At 39.0% G+C, this 21,772-nt stretch overlaps 1 protein-coding gene across 1 annotated transcript; it reads left to right on the forward strand.

Annotated features, from left to right (window-relative positions):
- The first annotated feature begins 18,028 nt into the window (after nucleotides 1-18,028).
- LOC145031341 (exonuclease V, chloroplastic-like) lies at nucleotides 18,029-20,598 on the forward strand. Its single transcript, XM_078979881.1, has 6 exons — nucleotides 18,029-18,496; nucleotides 18,841-18,945; nucleotides 19,042-19,163; nucleotides 19,265-19,571; nucleotides 20,004-20,080; nucleotides 20,189-20,598. The coding sequence occupies exons 1-6, from the start codon at nucleotides 18,116-18,118 to the stop codon at nucleotides 20,415-20,417; spliced, it is 1,221 nt and encodes a 406-aa protein (XP_078836007.1). The 5' UTR covers nucleotides 18,029-18,115; the 3' UTR covers nucleotides 20,418-20,598.
- Nucleotides 20,599-21,772: the final 1,174 nt, after the last annotated feature.

A 21,772-nucleotide genomic window follows, 5' to 3' on the forward strand; every position in this document is an offset into this window, starting at 1 on the left:
CTCGTCGAGTTTCTCCACAACTTCATGCTACTCGCCGAGTCCACTCAAAGGACTCGTCGAGTCCCTTCAGATCTCCTTACATGCAGAGGATTTTTGAGTCATGCATGGACTCCAAACTATAGATCCACCCTTCCCAAGCCTATTCCACACGTAAAGTTGCAAACTTTACGTGTAGAGAAGGAGATCTATGCAAAATATGCCATAAACTAGAGTGTAAGGCCAAGGGACTTCAAAATCGACTCAATGGTTGATACTTTATGCTTCTCCAGGCCCTAAAACACTTGAATCTGAAGTAGCAACTCCAGATCCGGCTTCTAACCCAAAATAATAACATTATGGCAAAAGAGCCCCAACTACCACACATAGATCTAGGTGCAAAAAGGGTCCAGGAACTAGTTTATTACCTCAAAGTGCTCAGAATGAACTCACAATCCTAGATCTATAGCTCCTTCTTGCTCCTCCAAGTTCCTTCTTCCTTTTCCAAGCTTAAATGCACCTTCCAAGGCTCAACTAGGAGATATGACGGCTAGGGTTTGATATCCAGGGCTAAAGAGGCAGTAAGGAACCCTAGGAAGAAGATTAAGACATTTATATAGGCCCCAAGTCCCGAATTTAGGGTTTTCCACGCACAGACCAGACTCGCCGAGTCGGTCGCTTACACCTTGACCCGGATCCCGCTCGGACTCGCCGAGTCCCTCCTTGGACTCGCCGAGTCGGCCCTTTAATTAGGGCTTTTCTTTCCTTTCATGGCTTTTGAAACTTTGGGTGTTACAACTCTCCCCCACTTAAACTAAACTTCGCCCTCGAAGTTTACTATACTCTACTGTCGGCGATCAACCTCCAAAGCCCCACCATCCATTCTAGCACCAGCTGCCTAACTTTGCTGGCCTTCCGTTCAGTCATTCAGACCAATATCAATCCTTACAGATAATAATCTCGGGTCCATCCCGAGCCTGGACATCTTATAACACAACTTACTCAACCGACAATCTTTTGGTAATTTCCAAATACCGCACTGACCCCGTAGGGTTCACCCTTTCTTTCCTTACGCGCTTTCCTTGCCTCCCCAAGGCAATGTTCCATAACCATCTATCCCTTCTGCCGCGGTGAAGACCCTTTCCTCACCAAATCTATTACTCCCGTCACTCCCAGTACGGGTCATCGTTGCCAGTACCCACTGGGCATTCTTCTTACTATCATTCGGTGTCGAGCACTCCACGATCGACTAACTGAATCCCACCATACTCTGCATCCCCGCACTGCTACTGACTAGAAATCCTGCTATTCTTATCTGGCTTCCGAATGAACTGAGACCATCCTGGTCCCTACCAACCTATCAATATCTGGATTACCGACTCTCACCGATTACTGACCCAGCACAACCACTAGTCGCTCCCAGCGACATTCGAAGATACTTCCGCCACATATACTGCTTAATCTATTCCACCATGCTAGCACTACAATTTCCTGGGATCCCCGATCCCTTTGCCTAGACGCTAAGATCCTACCAGGTCCTACCTGTGCTGGTAAAATTCACGGGCCTCGCCCATGGGTCTCACCCAACCATTCTACTGAGCCACCCGGCTCTCAGGTCTCACCTATACTGCTATCCTCATATGGGCCTCGACCACGGGTCTCACCCGACTGTATCCTAGAGAGGCCTCTTCCAAGGTCTCATCTCTCCATGGCTATACAGGCAACTCCATACCATTCTCATCCATTCCCCATTCCCGATCCCTATCTGAATGTTAAGAGATAAGGGCCTCGCCCCGACCCCACCAACGAAGCTACTATGAAATGCTACGGCTACCCCGTGGTCTTACATCACTTTCCACCACTGACTGCTGACCCGAAAACATCTCCTGCTATTTGACCTCAAGATCCCCATTCCGACTCACGCGAGCTCTACATGTGGCCCTTTAGCCTGAATCCGAACCACATACCCACCATTACCCTTTACACGCACGCACTGATGGGAAGTTCTCAAACTCCCAACCCTGAACTTTTAAACGCTGAACTACCCCTTATCCTTATCAGAAATCATATACCCGCTCTGGATTTGCGTGCCCTTACCCTTATACACTCGGAGGATTCTCCCCCACTTAGATCCTGCTCACACCTCGATGATCGATGAGAAGAAATCCCAATCCTTGCTACCATAATCAATCCGCTGAGGAATCCCAAGCTTACCATAGCTAAGGATCCAACCTGTCCATTTTAAAACTTATACGGCTCCGAACTAGCGAGACATACCGAGTCCCTCCAAGGCATGCTACGGATACTGCACTCAAAGTAACCTTCTTCGATACAACTCATCCCTTAATTACTAACCAATAACCAAGGTATGCAAATGGCATATAACTCGATCCCAATGAACCCGCTCGAAAATAAAATTCTCAACCGCTAATGATGCAGAACCATAACAATATAATCATGCACAAAATAAAAGAACTGAAAACGGAAGTCGCATACCTGCAATGTCCGGTGTTGCTCGCATCTCCAAAGTAGCCATCTGAAAAGCCCTGCCTCCTACCGCAGGCGCCTCCGCACGGCCCTGACGGCCGTCTGCGATCCTCAAAGTTGCAGGAGCGGGTGCCATCACCCGTCCTGTTGAAAACAAACTAGGGCACTGGGCCTTCTAGTGGCCCCGCTGATTGCAGTGAAAACATATCAAGTCTGATCCCTGGGTGATGGTAGCAGTACAATCTCTGCTAAAATGACCTGTCCGACCGCACCTGAAACAGCCAGACTCACCACCACTACCACTCCTGCACGCGCCCCCGTGCGTCCTGCCACACCTTCCGCATCGACTGCGGTCCTGATAATCCCTCGACCTTGAATCCGTTCCCTTGGGCCTTTTTCCCGAACTCGCAGCTACCTGAACCTCATCCGACTTCCTCTTCCGGATCTGCTCCAAATCAATTTCCCTCTCCCTGGCCCGAGAAATCATATCCTCCAGCGTCTTACATCCGGACCTGCTCACGAACTCCCTGATGTCATCCCTCAGCATCTCGTGATATCGTGCCTTCTTCATCTCCTTATTCGCGACATACTGCGGAACAAGAAGGGCTCTCTCTCTGAACTTGGCGGTGATCTCCGCCACAGTCTCAGTAGTCTGCGTCAAATCCTGAAACTCCCGGGCCAACTGTTGCACCTCAATAATCGGCGAAAACTCCGCTCTAAACCTCGCTGAGAAATCACTCCAAGTCATCACGTCCAACGCGGCATCATCCCCCAAAGCGTGACCAATCTCCTCCCACCAATCCCTTGCTCTGTCCTTCAGAAGACAGGAAGCGAGTCTGACCTTGTCCTCCTCAGGACACCGGCTCGTACGGAATGCGTTGGCAACATCAGCCAACCATCTGCTGCTAGCGATGGGGTCCCTAGCCCCATGATAATCTGGTGCCCCGCAAGCCCTGAACTCCCGAAATGTCAAGGTACGCGCTCCCAACAAAGCCATCATCTCAGTACGGAAGGCTCCCAGCCTCTCATCCAAAATCTCCAATATACCCTCCTTGACCGTGCCAAAGATCACAGGAGTCTGAGCTAGAATACTGCGCGTAACCTCCGCTGATATCAACTCCCTCATCCGCTCCTCGAGCTGCTCGGCCCCTAAACCCGAGCCTAATCCCTCCCCGGCGCCTGATCCGCCCGCTGGTCCCTCTTGCAATGTCACCATACTGAAACATACAACATAACCACTATCAGAATACTCCTCGCTGCTGCGAGACCAAACATACTCACTACCAGGTTTCCGGTCTTGTCTCGGCCTTCCCTGAATCGAGTACGGATCCTCTGCTTTCAGTAGTACGGGCCCATACTACCTTCCACATCTATCCGTACTTTCCTCAGGAACTGCTTTGACTCCACCGGGTCCCTTTTTCTACTTCTACTGCTCCCAGCACTACCTCATCCTAGGCTTACCCTAGGGAAACCTTTGACTCAACTCAACCAGTCCTCAGGTGCTGAAGGCCTCCTCGCAATGCCAATTAGCAATCACCTGGATACCATCACATGTGATGAGGCTCAGATAATCCTTCAAGTAAAAGACTCGTTCCTACAACGGTTGGACTCAAACAAGAGCTGCGCAATAGGACCAAATCCAACACTCTGAGATTATTCAACCCTGATCACATGTGGCGTGACGTATCCACCTAATGGCTAACTCCCATCACTTAGAATCCCACAATGCACAAAGCAAGCAACATTCAGACAAGGGAAAATCTAACCATGACATACTCAAGCAATCATATCCACATAGCAAGAATCTGAGCTAGCATGCAACACAACTCATAACTTAGGCATAACCTAATCAAGTTATCCTACTACTGACTATTCAGCACTATCATGCAGATCAAAAGCACATATAACAAGCACATAAGGCATCCTCCCTAGATCCTTAGTCCTAATCTAGCATGCTGCTCTATTAACTGATAATCAAAACATAAACTTGTATGGGTATTTTGGGGTACTTACTTGAGCTCGGTTGATTGCATGCACCACACCTCTTTTCTCTTTTCAAGTTCTTTTCTTTCTGAATTCTTTTTACTTTTATAAATCCGTTTTCTTTCTCAAAACTCTCTTTACAAAACTATCTTTTCGCTTTTTGAAAACTTTTTATCCGACCCCTCGGTTTGAGTTCAGGCACACCCGAGAGTATGCCCGAATCCCTCAAACCAAGGCTTTGATACCAACTTGTAACGACCCAAAATTTAAGACCAAAAATTTCTTTAATAAATCATTACTTAAAGTAACATCATCATTCCAAAACATAATATGAGTATAAGTTTTCAAAACATATGTTCGTTATCAGAGTAAACATTCCCAGGCTGTCTAATCTATGGTGTGTGCCATGCGATCACCCCGAGCTCTTTCCTCCGCTACCGGAAGTACCTGAAACCAAAACTGAAAACCGTAAGCACGAAGCTTAGTGAGTTCCCCACCCTACCACATACCATGCATAACCACATACTGCACATACTGGGCCACGCCCCCTATCTTGGGCCTCGCCCCCTTCCTCGGGCCTCGCCCGCTACAACGGCCCCGCCACTCCAGGCCCCGCCTGGCTTCGAGCCCCGCTCGGATACAGATCTGTTTTACTTAGGCCTCGCCTGTCACAGGGCCTCGCCCGTCAACAAATAATAACACATAAACATTTCATAACACATAACTAACACATGTAACTGGTCCTGTCCTAAGGCCTCGCCTTTCCTGGGCCTCGCCCATGTCCTGCTACTGAGGAGTCATGGAACCCCATCCATGCTCCTAATGGTAGTGAGGTACGGCCTAGCCCACTCTTACTCCTGTTCTAATTCGGGCCTCGCCCCTAATCTGCTGCTAGTGAGATATGGAACCCCATCCACACTCTGCTATTGGTGAGATACGAGACCTCGCCCACACTCACCTCCCTACCAGGTACATACATGTATCACACAGACAACAAGTATAACCTATCATATATAAACAATTCCTTGGGCGCCCGCCCGCTATTACTGGACCTCGTACTGCAAACAATGCTAGCATACTGTGCCTAGGGCTAACCCCCAGGTCTTCTACTCATAACTACATGGGCCGGCATTGTGGCCTTAGACCCATTCACACAAAGCGAAACTCACCTGAACTGGCTGAACTTGCTGATGATCTCACTAGCTGCTTCCCGACAACTCACGGAACTCCTGCTCCCCCTTGCTCCCCGAACTACCAATATCAATGCAACACTGAGTCTAACTGACCCCCGAAAGACAATCAAGTCCACCCTGGTCCAAAGTCAAAGTCCGGGTCAAAGTCAACCTTCCAGGTCAACCCTACTCGCCGAGTCACCCTACTGACTCGCCGAGTTCAAAATGATTAGATTCCTTTCATTCGCGACTCGACTCGCCGAGTTAGTCCATGACTCGCCGAGTCTACCGATTTCTGAGTCCAGACCTGTTCAACTCACTGAGTCTCCACCCGACTCACTGATTCGAGTCACAATTCGAAGGGTTTGGGGTTTCGCGACCTGACTCGCCGAGTCCAAGAACAGACTCGCCGAGTCCAAGGCAATCTTCATACGACTCGACGAGTTGTTCATCCCACTCGTCGAGTTTCTCCACAACTTCATGCTACTCGCCGAGTCCACTCAAAGGACTCGTCGAGTCCCTTCAGATCTCCTTACATGCAGAGGATTTTTGAGTCATGCATGGACTCCAAACTATAGATCCACCCTTCCCAAGCCTATTCCACACGTAAAGTTGCAAACTTTACGTGTAGAGAAGGAGATCTATGCAAAATATGCCATAAACTAGAGTGTAAGGCCAAGGGACTTCAAAATCGACTCAATGGTTGATACTTTATGCTTCTCCAGGCCCTAAAACACTTGAATCTGAAGTAGCAACTCCAGATCCGGCTTCTAACCCAAAATAATAACATTATGGCAAAAGAGCCCCAACTACCACACATAGATCTAGGTGCAAAAAGGGTCCAGGAACTAGTTTATTACCTCAAAGTGCTCAGAATGAACTCACAATCCTAGATCTATAGCTCCTTCTTGCTCCTCCAAGTTCCTTCTTCCTTTTCCAAGCTTAAATGCACCTTCCAAGGCTCAACTAGGAGATATGACGGCTAGGGTTTGATATCCAGGGCTAAAGAGGCAGTAAGGAACCCTAGGAAGAAGATTAAGACATTTATATAGGCCCCAAGTCCCGGATTTAGGGTTTTCCACGCACAGACCAGACTCGCCGAGTCACCTTGACCGACTCACCGAGTCGGTCGCTTACACCTTGACCCGGATCCCGCTCGGACTCGCCGAGTCCCTCCTTGGACTCGCCGAGTCGGCCCTTTAATTAGGGATTTTCTTTCCTTTCATGGCTTTTGAAACTTTGGGTGTTACAAGCAGCATGTTTGCCATTGAAAGTCCTTTTACGTTATGTCGGATCGGTAAAACCCAACACTTCGTAAGAGAGAGAGATCTTCGGGCCTTAAGATCAGGTCATTGGGCTAGCTAGGCTCAACGAACAAGATTTTACACTTTTGGGGCCCAAAGATGGTGCGTAGACGTCTGTGCACACTCGCATGTATAGTGAATTCTCCATCGTTATTAGTTATGAATCGTAATGTCGTAACGTCGTCGTGTTAGTGGTTTCGGATTTTTATTGGTTCGAGACCGAACCAATTCGTTTAACAACGACTTTTGGTATTGTAATGTATTGTATTTCGTCGAGAAGCGTGGTACCATCATTTGGTCAAATTGCATGTATTAACTAGCCTTGAAGATTCTCTGTTTTCAGCCCCTCCTTAATTGTAGAATTTACCCTTTTCACCCCTTTATTTAAAAACTTTCCGGTTTGGTCCTTAAATCAATTTTCTTGACATTTTTAACACCAAAAATTATTGAAATAAGTATTTTCCAGCATATTTATCATAGAAAACAGTTTAAGTCCTTGAAATTGCAGTTTTCTCGGTTATAACCCCTCTTTTTCGCAATTTTTACATTTTTGACCCAATTTGGAAAAATTTTGCAACTTTGGTCCTTTTTAAATTTGAAAAGCATTTTAAACCTTTGAAAGGTACATGGAACACTTATAGTCCACTTTTTTACAGAAAAATGCAGTTTTGGTCCTCCAAATTAGAAAATTTCGCATATTGGGCCTCTTTGGGCCGAAAATGTCATATTTAGCCCAATAAGCTTGGAATTTATGTTTTTAACCCTCTAAATAGTATATTTTCAGAAAATACATTATGTAAACTGTTTTGACTCATCTCACCCATCAGATTTCGAGATATTTCATTTTAGGCCCTTTAACTTTGTATTTTCAACATTTTATGTCAAAAAAATGAGTTTTTAGCCCAAATTAAGTGTTGTCAAGCCATTTGGCCATTTTTCTTAGTATACTTTGCATGTAATAGTATATTTTATGCTATAATAAAATACATGTCTCGGTTTTTAGCATTTCATACTAGATCTATCATCAAAATCATACAAAACATGCATATAAGCATAGAAATCAACCACAACATACACATAATGATGGACCTACACCTTTGCTTGTATTCTCCCCCACAAAAACTTATAAAAACCGAAAATAAGGGGGTATGAAACTCACCTTGGGTGTTGATTCGGTTTTTGAAGAAAGGATGGAAGAAATGAAGTGATTTTTGGCCTTTACACTCCTTGATGAAGTTTTCGAGTTTATGGAGTTTTCTTAGATGATGATTTTTGTGGAAGAACTTCCATGAATGCTTCCTAAATCTTGAGATTTTGGATGGAGAAGAAGAAAGAAGCCTTGAGTGATTTAGAGAGAGTTTGTGAGTGTTTTGTGTGTGTGTGGGTGTTGCTCTCGGCCGAGTTCAAGAAGAAGAGAAGAGAGAGAATTGAGTTGACAATCCTAGATGCATGTTGGTCCATGCATGGAGATATGTGGGATATAAGTGAGGTGGCAAGGCTTTAAGTCAACTCTTCCTTCTTGGTTTTGGGCTTTTGGGCCGAGAATTTGAAATGGAAAGGAAAAAAATTGGGCTTTAATGTCCTAAACCCATGTAGATGTTAAGTTGGATGGTTTTTAGTCCCAAAAGAAATATAGTATGATTTTTACACTTTGTTGGGCTAGTTTAGGTTAATCATGGTTCAAAATTTTGTATTTATTTCATTCTAGGCCCAATATGGCCCATAATATTGAAATAAATGAATGTGGGTCCAATTAGAGCCCAATTAGGGTTCTAAGCTCATGATAGTCCAATTGGAAGCTTATTGGTCCATTTGGATCCAATAAGGAAGTTCTAGTCCAAAATGGACTTTACAAGAACTTCTAGGGTTTTCCAATTGTTTGATGTAGTGAATTGGGGTTTAGTTTCCCATTGAGTAAGCATCATACTTGTTTTTGAGTTTTTGATTTCAACATTTACTTGAGTATAGTGATTACAAGACATAGAATTTCTAGTTGTGACAAAAATCATCATTCAAGGTAAGTTGGTGCTTAAATCTATGATCTAACTCACTTCTTTTCATCAAAAATCATCTTTTAATCCATTCAAGTTCATGATCTTGCATCTTAGAACCCACTAAGTCGAGATCCATCCAAGGAACTTGCTAGGGCTGAAAATAGCACCAAACTTCTCCAAATCTTCTTCAAAACCGATCCACAACTCAAAGTGAGTTTCATACCCCTTATTTTCGGTTTTTATGAGTTTTATGGGGGGAGAATACAAGTAAATGAGTAGATCTATGTGTAAATGTATGCTATGTGTGATTTGATGCATGTATGTGTGTGATATCATGTGTTTGTAATGAATATGTTATCCAAAAAGTGTGTAAAACCCGAGATCTAAAACATGAGGGAGGAAATAAACATAACTTAAACTATTTTACACTAATCAAGTCAAGAAAAATAGTTTATATGGTTAGGATGAACATACTTGAACATAAAACCCATTTTTGGACATAGAAAGTCAAAAAAAAAAAAAAAACTTAGGGGCCAAAACGACAAATTATAATTTATGGGGGGTTAAAAGGGTCCAAACAGTTTCTATAATAATTTTTCTGAACATCAACATTGTTGAGGGGCTTAAAATGTAAATTTTGAATTTAATGGGCTAAATTTGGGCTTTTCGGCCCAATAAGCTTCAAAATGCGAGATTTCTAAATTTGAGGGGCTAAAAATGCAATTTTCTGTAAAACAGGGAATTTGAAGTGTAATAAAACTATTCCAATGGTCAAAAATGCTTTTCAAATTCAAAAAGGATCAAAAATGTAAAAAAATTCTATTTTGGGCCAAAACTATCAAAGTTGCGAAATTAAGGGTTTTAACCGAGAAAACATCAATATGGAAGGACTAAAGTTGTTTACAAAAATAAATTTTGGCTAAAAATGTCTTTTCAACAATTTTATGATACAAAAGTGTCAAAATAATGTTTTAAGGACTAAAATGAAATTCTTTTATATAAAGGACTAAAAGTGCTATTTTTATAAAAGAAAGGTTGTGAAAAGGTAAAAATCTTACTTTTAAACAAATTAATTCATTAAGAAAAAATACAAGATCCACGACTACCGATGAAACGTAAAAACAAATACACTCTCAACAACCAATATCGTTATTAAACGAATAGATTCGGTCTCGAATCAATAACAAAACAAAAATCAATAACCCATAGTATTTCAATAAATGTGTGATAACTACGAGGAGTCAACATTCAATCTTTGAGCTTGAAAGTTTCAAATCGTGTTTTTTGGGTCTTGCTAGCCCAATAACATGATCTTTGGGCCCGGAGGGAACGCGCTTACATGTTAATGGGCCTTCTATGACCCAATTACATGTAAAAGGACTTTCAATAGCTCTATTGTGCTATTGGGCCCTAATGATCCATTAGTACTGCTAGTGAGGTCGAGAAGTCAAATGCGAGTCGGGCCAAGTGCCTTTCGCATTCCCGATAGCCTTGAATAACTTATGGAAATAAAGGGGGCTTCGTACCCTCCTTTCTCCTCGGTTGTTGGGATTATGAGAATTCGAGTAATCAGATTCGTGGCGTTAATCAAGAGAAGTCAGGGTGGTTGGATTGTGTGAGTAGTACGGACGACGCCTTAGGGATCGTTCGTAACTTGTAGTTATAAACTAGTCATTTTCATTAATGTGTGATTGTAACCACTCACAAACCCTAGTTAATCCAATGTCACCTGGGTAATAAAAAACATTCGTCGTATCGGTATAACAATAAACAAGTCATGAAATTTGCGTATTGGGGAAAACATCGGGTTTTCCCGGAAAGTTCAACATTTTCACTTGTGTGATGTATACAAAGTTCAACAATTATACATGTTTTCAAAATCGACAAGCATATTTATGGATCTTCACACTTTTTTTTATAAACAAATACTCTTTTCAGAAAATATCGGATTTTCTGGGTGTTTCAAACTTCACAAAAATCATTTTTCCATAACATTACTTAGGAACTCACCAACATTTCATATGTTGACGTTTTTCAAAATAACTTGTATTCTCAGGTCATAGGTAAGCCGGAGAATAAGTACCAAGTCATGTCATGGTGTTTTGCTTAAACTATCTATTAGATAGTCTATGTTATGGAATTGCAACGTTTAAACAATGTACTGAATGTAAACAATATCAGTTGTAATATTCCAATGCATGGTGATGATTTGTGTTATGATTCATGTATATTCATTGTGACGGTATTCAATTTGAGTCACAAGAGCCCTCGAACGTTTCCGCCGTTCGGTTCGGGGGTGTGACAGGTTGGTATCAGAGCTCTGTTTCTAGTGAACTAGCATATCTAACCACACATTGATATGCAACTATAAACCAAAAAGAGGGACTAACACAACTCTGAACAAAACAAGTAAAACATAACAATAAAAACACCTTTGCTTGTATTAGGAAAAAGAACATAATACCGAACCAAACAAGATAATGCTAGTATCTCGGTTAAGCCAGGACTGTTCTTAGTCATATCAAGGAGTGGATGTAGCCTGATCAACTACATTCCCTCCAAGGTACAACTATCACATGTCCTGAGGGAATCGTGATAGCTAGGGAACCTAAAAACACACCCATTTACCTCCAAGAAGAGAACCTCAACTCAATCTATGCAATAGTTGTAGAGTCATAGGAGTAACAATCATTTATTCATATACCTCCTCCCAGTCTTCATGGAAAGAGAGCAGCAGGGCATTCAGTTTCATCAAGTCCTAGTAGCCCACGGGAGGGTCAAGGATGAGCCAGAGGTAGATCAAGGAAAGACACACGACATTAGACCTAAAGAGGAACAGGACGAATATGTGATGGTTGATCTCGATTATGATGAGTTGGACCAGGAGACAGATGAAGAAAAGGGCGTAGAAGAGGTGTGTAGTGAACCTCACCAGTTGGAAGCCCCGTCAAATTTCCGCATGTTTCAAGGGGTGGATACAAAATACTTATGCGCCCTCGAGGAGGTAGTTATCAGCCTGAAGCTTCAACTCATCATGGCCAAGGCAAGGGCCACGAAAGCCGAGCGGAAAGTAGCGGTAATCACCCAAGAGGCGGATGAACTGGCTGAACTTCTGGTGCGTCACATCGACGATTGAGTGTCGTCGTCATCCTTAATAATAGGACCTACTCTACTACCCGCTAGATAGGTTCCACCGTACGAGGGACTAGTTACACTCGTCTTTAGTTCTAGTACTAGGATCTATGCTATGTACCCCGACTCTATGTTTAAGTGACTACACTACTCATAGAGCCGTTATGCTGTCAAACTAGTACCGCTTATGTATGCTCTTTCGAGCAAAATTTTCATGTATCAAAGTGCGGGTAATAGTAATGAAAGATTTTACATGTTTTATTGTGACGTTATAATCTGCTATGTGTTACGTATCCATGATTGTATGCTAAATTGTAGAATTACTTAAGTTCGTGCCACGCACCTAGTCTATAGGATCACAACCTCACAAAAACCACAGACACTCAACATCTTTCTGTTCCATGACAGAAAGATGCCTCAACGACCCACTCGCGGAAACCCTAGGGCAACCCCACCCGAGTCGACTCAGCTGCATTCCAAGCAGCTGTATCTGTTGCGGTCACCGCATCAATGGCACAAATTCACCAAGGGAACAATGGAGTAGTCAACGGACAAGGGGCCGGAAGTTCGAACAACGGGATGAATCAAGGACCCACCAAAACATGTTCCTATAAAGACTTCACCAACTCCAAACCACGAACCTTTAACGGCACTGGAGGGATGATCACCCTGAAACGATGGATCGAGAAGGTGGAATCGGTATTCGAGATATGTGATTGTCTTGAGGAGATGAAGGTGAAGTTTGCCGCATGCACTTTCGTTGACCAAGCGCTCACTTGGTGGAACGGACACGTGGAAGCCATGACACTCCCCGTAGCCAATTCCATGCCATGGGCAGAAATGAAAGAAATGTTGATGGCCGAATACTGCCCTCGTGGTGAACTTCAGAAAATGGAACAAGAGTTGTGGAATCTCACTGTCCGGAACACTGATATAGAAGCCTACATATCAAGGTTTAGCAAACTGTCTCTGTTATGCCCTGGCATGATTACCTCAGAGGGTAAGAAGATCTAGCGATTCATCTGGGGACTAACCTCCCCGATCCAAGGAAACGTGATAGCTGCAAATCCCGAAACTTTCGACAGTGCCAAAACATTGGCCAAGAAGCTGTATGACCACAACAACAAGAAGGGTGAGAAGCTAGTGGAGACTGAAGTTAAGAATGAAAATGATAGCAAGAAGGGGAAGAACAACAAGAGAAAGGGACGTCAAGGCTCTGAATCAATCAAGAAGCAGCAAACAATGGCAGTTAATGTTGCAACCGCTCAAGTTCCATCCACACCACATGCTCCAGCCTCAGCTGCTCCAAGTGCTCCTAGACCTTATTCCGATAATCTTCCCAAGTGCAACAAGTGTGGTCTCCATCACAATGGAGAATGCAGAGAGATGCAATGCACCAGATGCAATCAGAAGGGACACACGACAAAGTATTGCAGGACCTACCCTCCTCATAACCAACAACAGGGAAATAACAACAACACCAACACCAACACTGGCGGCAACAATGCAGGACCTAGCCACACCTGCTATGGATGTGGCGGCAACAATGCAGGACCTACACATGACGTCCTCTACCCCCGAACGTTTGCTACGTTTCAATTTGGGTGTGTGACAACATATCCAAGTTTAGTATGTTCATGTAAAGTTCTTCAAACACATATCATGTCGTCCACAAGTTTTGGTTGTTCAGCTAATTCGAGGAAGTTTAGGAGGATCCAAAAATCGAGTTCCAGGTTTGTGTTCAAGATGTAGATCTAGGTTTATAACCCATTCACGAAAAAAAACACATGAAATAGAGAGACTAAACTATGAGTTCGAGATGTGCATCTAGATTAAGAACCCATTCAAGATAAAACACATAAGTCCATATTTTGATGGTTCAAGTGAAATCTTATATATACTAGATGTGAGACACGTGTACTACACAGGTTGATTAAAAATAGTTAAACATCAAATGTTTAATTATTAAACATTTTTTAATGTAAAATTTTGAAATAAATACAAACGAAATGATAAACAGATGATTACATCAATCTATACCAATAAAAATAATATTGATGTATTTAAATAATTATGTTGAATATCAGTATGTAAACATTAAATATTTTATTAAAGTAAACTTTCAAAAAAATGCAAACGAAAAGATGAATACATATATAATTCAATCTACACTAACCTTATAAAAGAAATATTAAAACCATACTTATTTATTTAAGCAATTGGACACCACACATACACATATACACAAAGTGTTGTGCATGCCTGTTTATTTATGGTTGTGTGTATACAATGATGTAAAACAAAACTCACATGACATGGAAATGCTAAAATATCATATTCATGGATGTAACGTACTTTTAAAGAACGATGTTTTGATATGTAAAATTAAACAAAATTAAATTACGAAATCATCAAATTTACATATGAAAAAATATTAATGTCAGAATCTCCTTTGTAACTCCCTAAATGGAAAACTCTACCTCCCAAATAGGCTATTATGCGTGGACTTATATGAACCACCAAATTTATATATGAAAAATATTTATTTTAATGTAAAAAGATAATCCACAATAAACTACGTATATATGTAACTCTCCCATATGAAACACTTTGATAGCACTTCAAAGATCAAATGTACAACCACCAAAATCAAAACAGCCAAGTAAAGGAAAACATAAACAACCCTCTTTTTAAAAAAATTCATTATAGCGTATATGTATAACTGTCAAAACAATGAAATATTTGTAAGAAATCAAGAAACAAAAGCTTTTAAAGCCTTCTACTCTAATTATTGTTATGTATCAAGAGATAAATTAGAACCGAAAATTTTCAAATCTAAAAATCATCAAGTGAGTGTGCACATGTGTTTTGTGACAATCTAGAACCTCGTATGCCTCTCTGTTGTTTTGGATGATAGGCTAAGATTTGCAATTTTGGAATCATAAAAAAGGGACCATACATAACCATGATCACAACGTCATATGGGCTAACACTTTTAAGTTGTAGACAAGATTGTAGCAGAAACAGAGAGGTAACTGATAATCTGAAAGATTTTTTAGTCCACTACATGGATTTGGATATTCAAATTTTGAATTAGTATTAGTATTATTCACATGTGATTTGGTTTCCAATACTAAGGGAGTGTGTAGAAAAAAATTAGGAAAAAAACTATAAATTGAATCCATTCATTTATATAGTATTAAATATAATTAGTATTATTAGTTGTCATTTTATTAAAATTGAAAAACATATAAAAAAAATGATAAGTGGAAAATAATTAGTTCAAAATTATAAGAAAGTGACATGTGGCAAATTAAATGAGAAGATAGCATGTTGCAAACTATATTTATTTATTAGGTATGATATATATATATATATATATATATATATATATATATATATATATATATATATATATGGCTAAGTTATTTTGTTTCTTACATCTATTGTGTGCCAGAATGCATAGATGTAGACCATCGGATGTAATATAATCAATGGTCATGATCCGAGAGTTTATGATATTACAATGGGTTAACATGTACCATATAATCACACAAATTTCAGCATAAGGGTATTTTAGACTATTAACTATATTTAAAAAATGAAATTTTCATATGTTTAGAGATAATTAATTCTCCTAATTTTTAAAATCCGGAATTTTTATATTAATTCAATTTTAATTCTAATGTAATCTGTAAGCATAACCGATTTTATTCCGTCAGAATGTTTTTTTTTTGTTAGAATGATGTTCTTTCAGAATTTTATTCTATTAGAATATCATTGAAGAATAACATAATTCTTGAATCCCCGATTAAAGAATAACAATATTCTAATATATTTTTATATATTCAAACTTACATTCAAATTCTTATATATGCTAACAGACTAATCGTCTTATACATTTTAGTATAATTATACATACTCTAACAGAATATCAACAAAAATGAATAAAATTCTTAAAAAATAACAACATTCTTAAATTGTGAGTGTGATCAATCTTTTATTCATTATTCAAGTTATTCCTATCATATCTTCAACCCGTTATTCCAGCCAATCCCATCACAAATACAAAAAAAAAAAAAAAAAAAAAAAAAAAAAAAAAAAAAACCCCGAAGAATGGTTAAAAGCATGTTACTTGTCAACAAACATTCTTAAAGACATTATGACAGAATGTATTTATACAAATAAATTCTGATAAAATACGTCACAGAATACACTTAAATCATATTATTTCTATGTGACAAAAAATACATCACAATTTTTTTTTTACTTTTCCTATATTGACAAATAAGGAGATTAAAATCTAATTTTGCCGGAATAATAAACATTAAATTGATGAGTGTTACTGACCTCATTCTAAAATAATATTTTGTTTTCTCATTATATTGTATATGTTTTGTTCTTTGGTTATATCCATCAAAGACCTATATATTAAACACATACAAGCATGTATATACACATCAAATCTTATCAAGTGAAATACAAATAGCAGAATACATTCTGCTAGAATACACATATCATGTAGTAAGATAAAGTACAACCGAACACACTAACACACTAATCAAATTCACCTAAAATCAATCATATACAAAATCAATCATGAGATAACGCACATCCAAAACCACCGATCAAACAATTTGTATATATTATACCAAGTTCTCTTTTAGACATTTTCACAAACACCTTACATGCAATAAGATAAAGTACAACCAAACACACTAACATACAAATCAAATTCATCTAAATTAATCAAATACAAAAAACAATCATGTAATAGACAATCAAATTTACAGAAAGGGGGAAATGGCAAAAAGGGTTGATGCTTACAGAAGCAACAATATTGTACTCCTCAATTGTCTTGCACTTGAATAAGCCACGGAATCCTATCAAATGAAACCAAATCTTGTTTACAACCCAAAAATCTAAAAAACCAAGTCAATTAAATTAAAAACAACCATTACAAGTCTTGATGTCTTGCTTTGTTGCCTCCCGAGTCATTTAAAGGAAAATATCATGAAAGTGGAGAAAATTAACTGAACAGTTTAAGGAATGTTGAGTACCTTTTGGAGAAGTTGTTGTCTGATGTGACATATATCTTGTTATTCTCACGAGAAATCGTAACTGAATCACCAAGATTACCAACTTTACCACCGACTTTGATTCTCTTTTGAAGAAACTTCTTGAGTGAGGCTATCACCATGATCCTATCCTTGACAGGCTTCCCACAATCAATCATAAAAGTCACTGACTTCTTCTTTTCCCCCTTTGCTCCGGTACCTTCTTCTCGACTTATCTTTGCTTCTTTTTCTAAATCTCCCTCTACAAACAACAACAATAAAATCAACAAATCACAAGCTTGAATAACAATTTTTAGATGTTTGAAAAGGATCACATACAGAGAAGGATAGAAGATTGGTTGTGCATGCTTCAAAGACAACAAGCTGCAACCTATGAATGTGAAGAATAATCAGTTGTGTTCTTTTGCATGAGGATTGGTAAATGTAATTTAGGGTTTGCGTTGAATAATTATTGCCGTTTTAAATAATGGATGTGAATCAAGAATAATTATTAGTTTCCTAATTTGATTTACCAGTTTACTATACTACCCTTATTTATTTAATTAATGATTTAAATTTTTCTTGAATTCTTATTGATGCATACATGCACACATTGCTAGAAACATTTGAAAAATATATATATATATATATATATATATATATATATATATATATATATATATATATATATATATATATATATATATAAGATGGGAAGGGCAATCCGTAAAAATCATGTTGGCCGGATACGAAGATGTTATTGTAGGTGCATTTCACAAAAAAAAAAAAAAAAAACAATTTTACGTGGTAATAATTATGTGTGTTAAACAAAAACAATGCGTTAAGGGCTAATAATACATTAAAAAAAGTAATTAAAGTCTTAAAAAAAAGGATTTCCCAAAATATAACTCAAAGGCTCAAAGCTTCCACAGGAAGTCGCAAGAAAAACATGTTTCTTGCTTCTTTTTACTGCCGCGTAGGTCGCCATTTCTAACGATCATTTTCCGAGAATGGCCACCGAAGTAGGATTTGAATCTGCTCCCGAAGTCATCGGTCCGCCGACTCCCCCCATTCCCATCGAAACCCCCCAAATCTCATCATCCCCATCGCCTCAGATCCCGACAGAGATCGTCAGCGACGAAGAAATGTCACTAATCGAAGCCGCTTTCTCTTTCTCTTTCGCATCCCGCTCCTCTCCCACTTCCCTCCACGTCCACCGTAATCCTCCGTCTGTAACGTCAATTACCCTGCTTTCGAAACGCAGCTGCGTGGGCGATATCGAAGATGGAATTGGAATCGGGAGAACCCAAAAGAAGAAAAAGTTCACTGAATCGTTGTTGTATCGTTTCAGAAGGAAAACAGGGTTGTTCGTTACTGATATCACGTCTACGGTAATGGGTTCTTTCATTAATCTTTCTATCAATTAGGTTTTCACTCAAGTTCCCTGCTTTCTAGAAAATTAGTTATTCAAAACTGATTGATGAAGTTGCTTGCTGATGGGTATTTGGTTCTTTCAAAATCAGTCATCCTAGGTTTTGTTTCATGCTTATTAAAACCAGAATCTGTCATTAGACATGAATATGTGTTTCTTTTTGCATTCTCTATGTATCTGTGTGTGATATTGTACCTAAATTTGTAGATTTTATGTGAATTTCACCATCTTCGGTGTCTTTTTTATCAATTCCAGTGATTTTTGACATGAATCCAAAAAATTTCTGTTGCTTTTTTGCTTTAGGAATGGTGTGAAAAACAGCAGGAGTTCTTTCTTCTTCGTGGAAAGCCGAAAGCTAGTAAAGCCATGAAAGCAGGAAGTGCTCGTCATGCAGTACTTGAAGCAGAGGTACCTTAAGCATTCAAAAATGATTAATTTCCATTTGCATTTGTTATTATTATTATTATTCTCTTCATATTATCATTTTGAGTGATATGTTAACAGGTTATAACAACAGTAGAAGTGCTTATAAGATCATCTGAAGAACGATGGGCTTTGAAATTCATTAATTTCATACATGGTACTAATCAATTATTTCTTGAAGGATTAACACGCGAGTTGCCAATGTAAGCTTGATTAACTCTTTAATCTTTATATTTGTTTTGTTACTTCTATTCTAGACAAACATCTGGCACTTCATTTATCGCATTATGTTTGCTTCAAACAGATTAGGGTTTGTGGAAGGTGTATGTGTGGTCGGAGTTATTGACGAAATTCGTGAGACAACAATAATTGAAAATAGACATGTTCCAACATTGGTGGAAACAAAAACGCGTTCACAAAACAATCTTCCATCTGAACCCCAACAAAGAAACGGAAGGCTTCAATTAATGTGCTATAAGTACCTTTGGGATAATTTAGTTGCTAATCCTTTTCCTACTTCACAATTTTTAAAATTATTTTCCTTAAATCCCAATTACGTTTTATCCAAAGAAATCCAAGAAAGTGCTATTCAAGCAGGTGTCGAGGCTCAGGTAATTTTGTTCTTTTTCTCTTCTTTTTTTATACAAAAAAAAAGTTATCTTTTAGCAACCCCTAAGTTGGTCCACACTGTCTAACCAGCTGCATCATGTGAGAAGTAAATCATATGCACAACAACCCTTGAGGTGACCGACATAAACCCTAAACCATAAACACAGAAGTCTTAAAAGTCACCTTGAAATCCAGTCAAAACATAGGGTTTAGGGTTATCGTCAAGGTTTAGGTGTTAAGGTTTAGGGTTAGTTGTCAGCTGTCAGGGTTTAGGGTTTAGGGTTAGCTGCTTAGACTCAAACCTTTGACATTTTTTTAGCAAATGTATCACCTCGGAACCAATTGTGCTACCTATTAAGGGCACTTTCGTCTTTTTCTCTTTATGATTAAACGTGCTTCGATCGGTCGTTTTATTAACTTTGATGTGGTTGCAGACACTTCATGACGTACTAACACAATACCAATATATATGTTCCAAGCTACCCAAAGCTCACAATGAGCTTTTGTTAAGGTAAGTTGGTAGCATTTTTTTTTTATAAAAAATAAATTTTAAAGATCTAATTTGCATATTCTTCCGAGTTATATTGATAAAATTGTTTTTTTTAAACAATGGGGATAGATACGAGTACCAAAAAGATCAATCTTTGATAGGCGAAAACCAATATTTATATGATTCTGATTGGGTCACGGGTCAAATTAAGTCAAGTATTGAATTCTGGAAAGGTGAAAGAGAAGCTAATTATGTTCTTGAAGATGAAAGATGGAAATGCAGCTTTTGTAAATATGCATCTATGTGTCCAATAAATGCTAAGTCTGAAGAACATACAACAAACACCACTAAAGAATAGACGTGGGTATGTGCATAGTTGAATATGCCCTTCATTTTTTTTTTTTTGTAGGTTTAATCTTTTCATTTATATGATTTGTTGTATTAGTTGGATGTAATAGTAACTATAGTAAGGTTATGGTTGTGTTATTAGGATCATGTAAAACATCCATATCTGAATGCACCTGATCGAACTTTCTTCACCATTTTGTTATGGGTTCACTTGTTCTTATTTGTTGTACATGATAAAAGTTGGATTGAGAAAAAATAACAGAAAACATTTTACACGAAAAAAAGAAACATCAACAATAAAGTAGTAAAAGATTATCACTCTATCATGTTGAAACAAAATAAGATCAAATTTATATGAGAAAATCACAATTTTTAAGCAAAACATGTAAAAGAGGTCGGTTTTACACGAGGAAAAATAGGTTTTATCAAATACCTTACTAAACATTTGTTGTAGTAATAAACTAGCTAGGGTTGAAGCAGGTGAAAATAAAAAGCAACCAAATAAATGATTTGGTGGAAACCCTTGTGAGAGAAAAAACATAAAAGCTTATATACTTGGTGTCTTTGGTTGCTCGTGTGGATAACCATGGAGGTGTCTTTGCTTGAACATTGTCTTAACATGAACATCTATAAGTTGATCTACAAATGTACATACACCCTATGGTTGTTGTTGGTTAAGGCTTTTAATAGACGATTTGCTACATGTTTTGATGTTTGTTCTTCTACAACCCTGTTGCATGAGGAGCAGAGGGGGACTAAAGTTTTGGTTATCATAGATGAAGTTGGCGACCGATGATCTAGAAATGGTGGGCTGTTTGTGAAGGATAAGGTGGAGACGATAGGGTTGGGGTGGGGTGGTGGGTCAAAATTCAATCCTATTATACTAAACAATTTCTTATATAATAAAAAAGCAAAATTCAATTATATAAAAGTTTTACATGGATCAAAAACAAACACTCTAAGGTTTGAAAACCACAATAATATATTGTATCAGTTTTATGAAAAATAGAACTGAAACTTCAAATTCGACCAAACCATAGGGATCAGTTCTATAATTTAGTCTAAATTAAATAATAATTACACACTAGAATTTTCTTCATGTGCGTTGTGTAACGCCCGTAGATCCAGACTAGTCAATTTAGAGGTAATAGGGGTCAAAAACGAATTTTCGACAAAAGACTATTTAGAATAAATAATCTTAACCAAGTTGTAGAATATGTCACAAGGTTTTCGTACATATAAAGAGCGTCGAAATCCGAGTTATAACGAAGGAGTTATGATCCGTCGAAGTTTCGCGACGGAACCGACACGTCACCGGGAAGCGTAAATAGTGAATTTACGATAAAGCGAGATTTAGCCTTAGTG

This window comes from Lactuca saligna, chromosome 2 (genome assembly GCF_052625555.1).
Source record: "Lactuca saligna cultivar CGN05327 chromosome 2, ASM5262555v1, whole genome shotgun sequence".
Taxonomy (NCBI): Eukaryota; Viridiplantae; Streptophyta; class Magnoliopsida; order Asterales; family Asteraceae; genus Lactuca; species Lactuca saligna.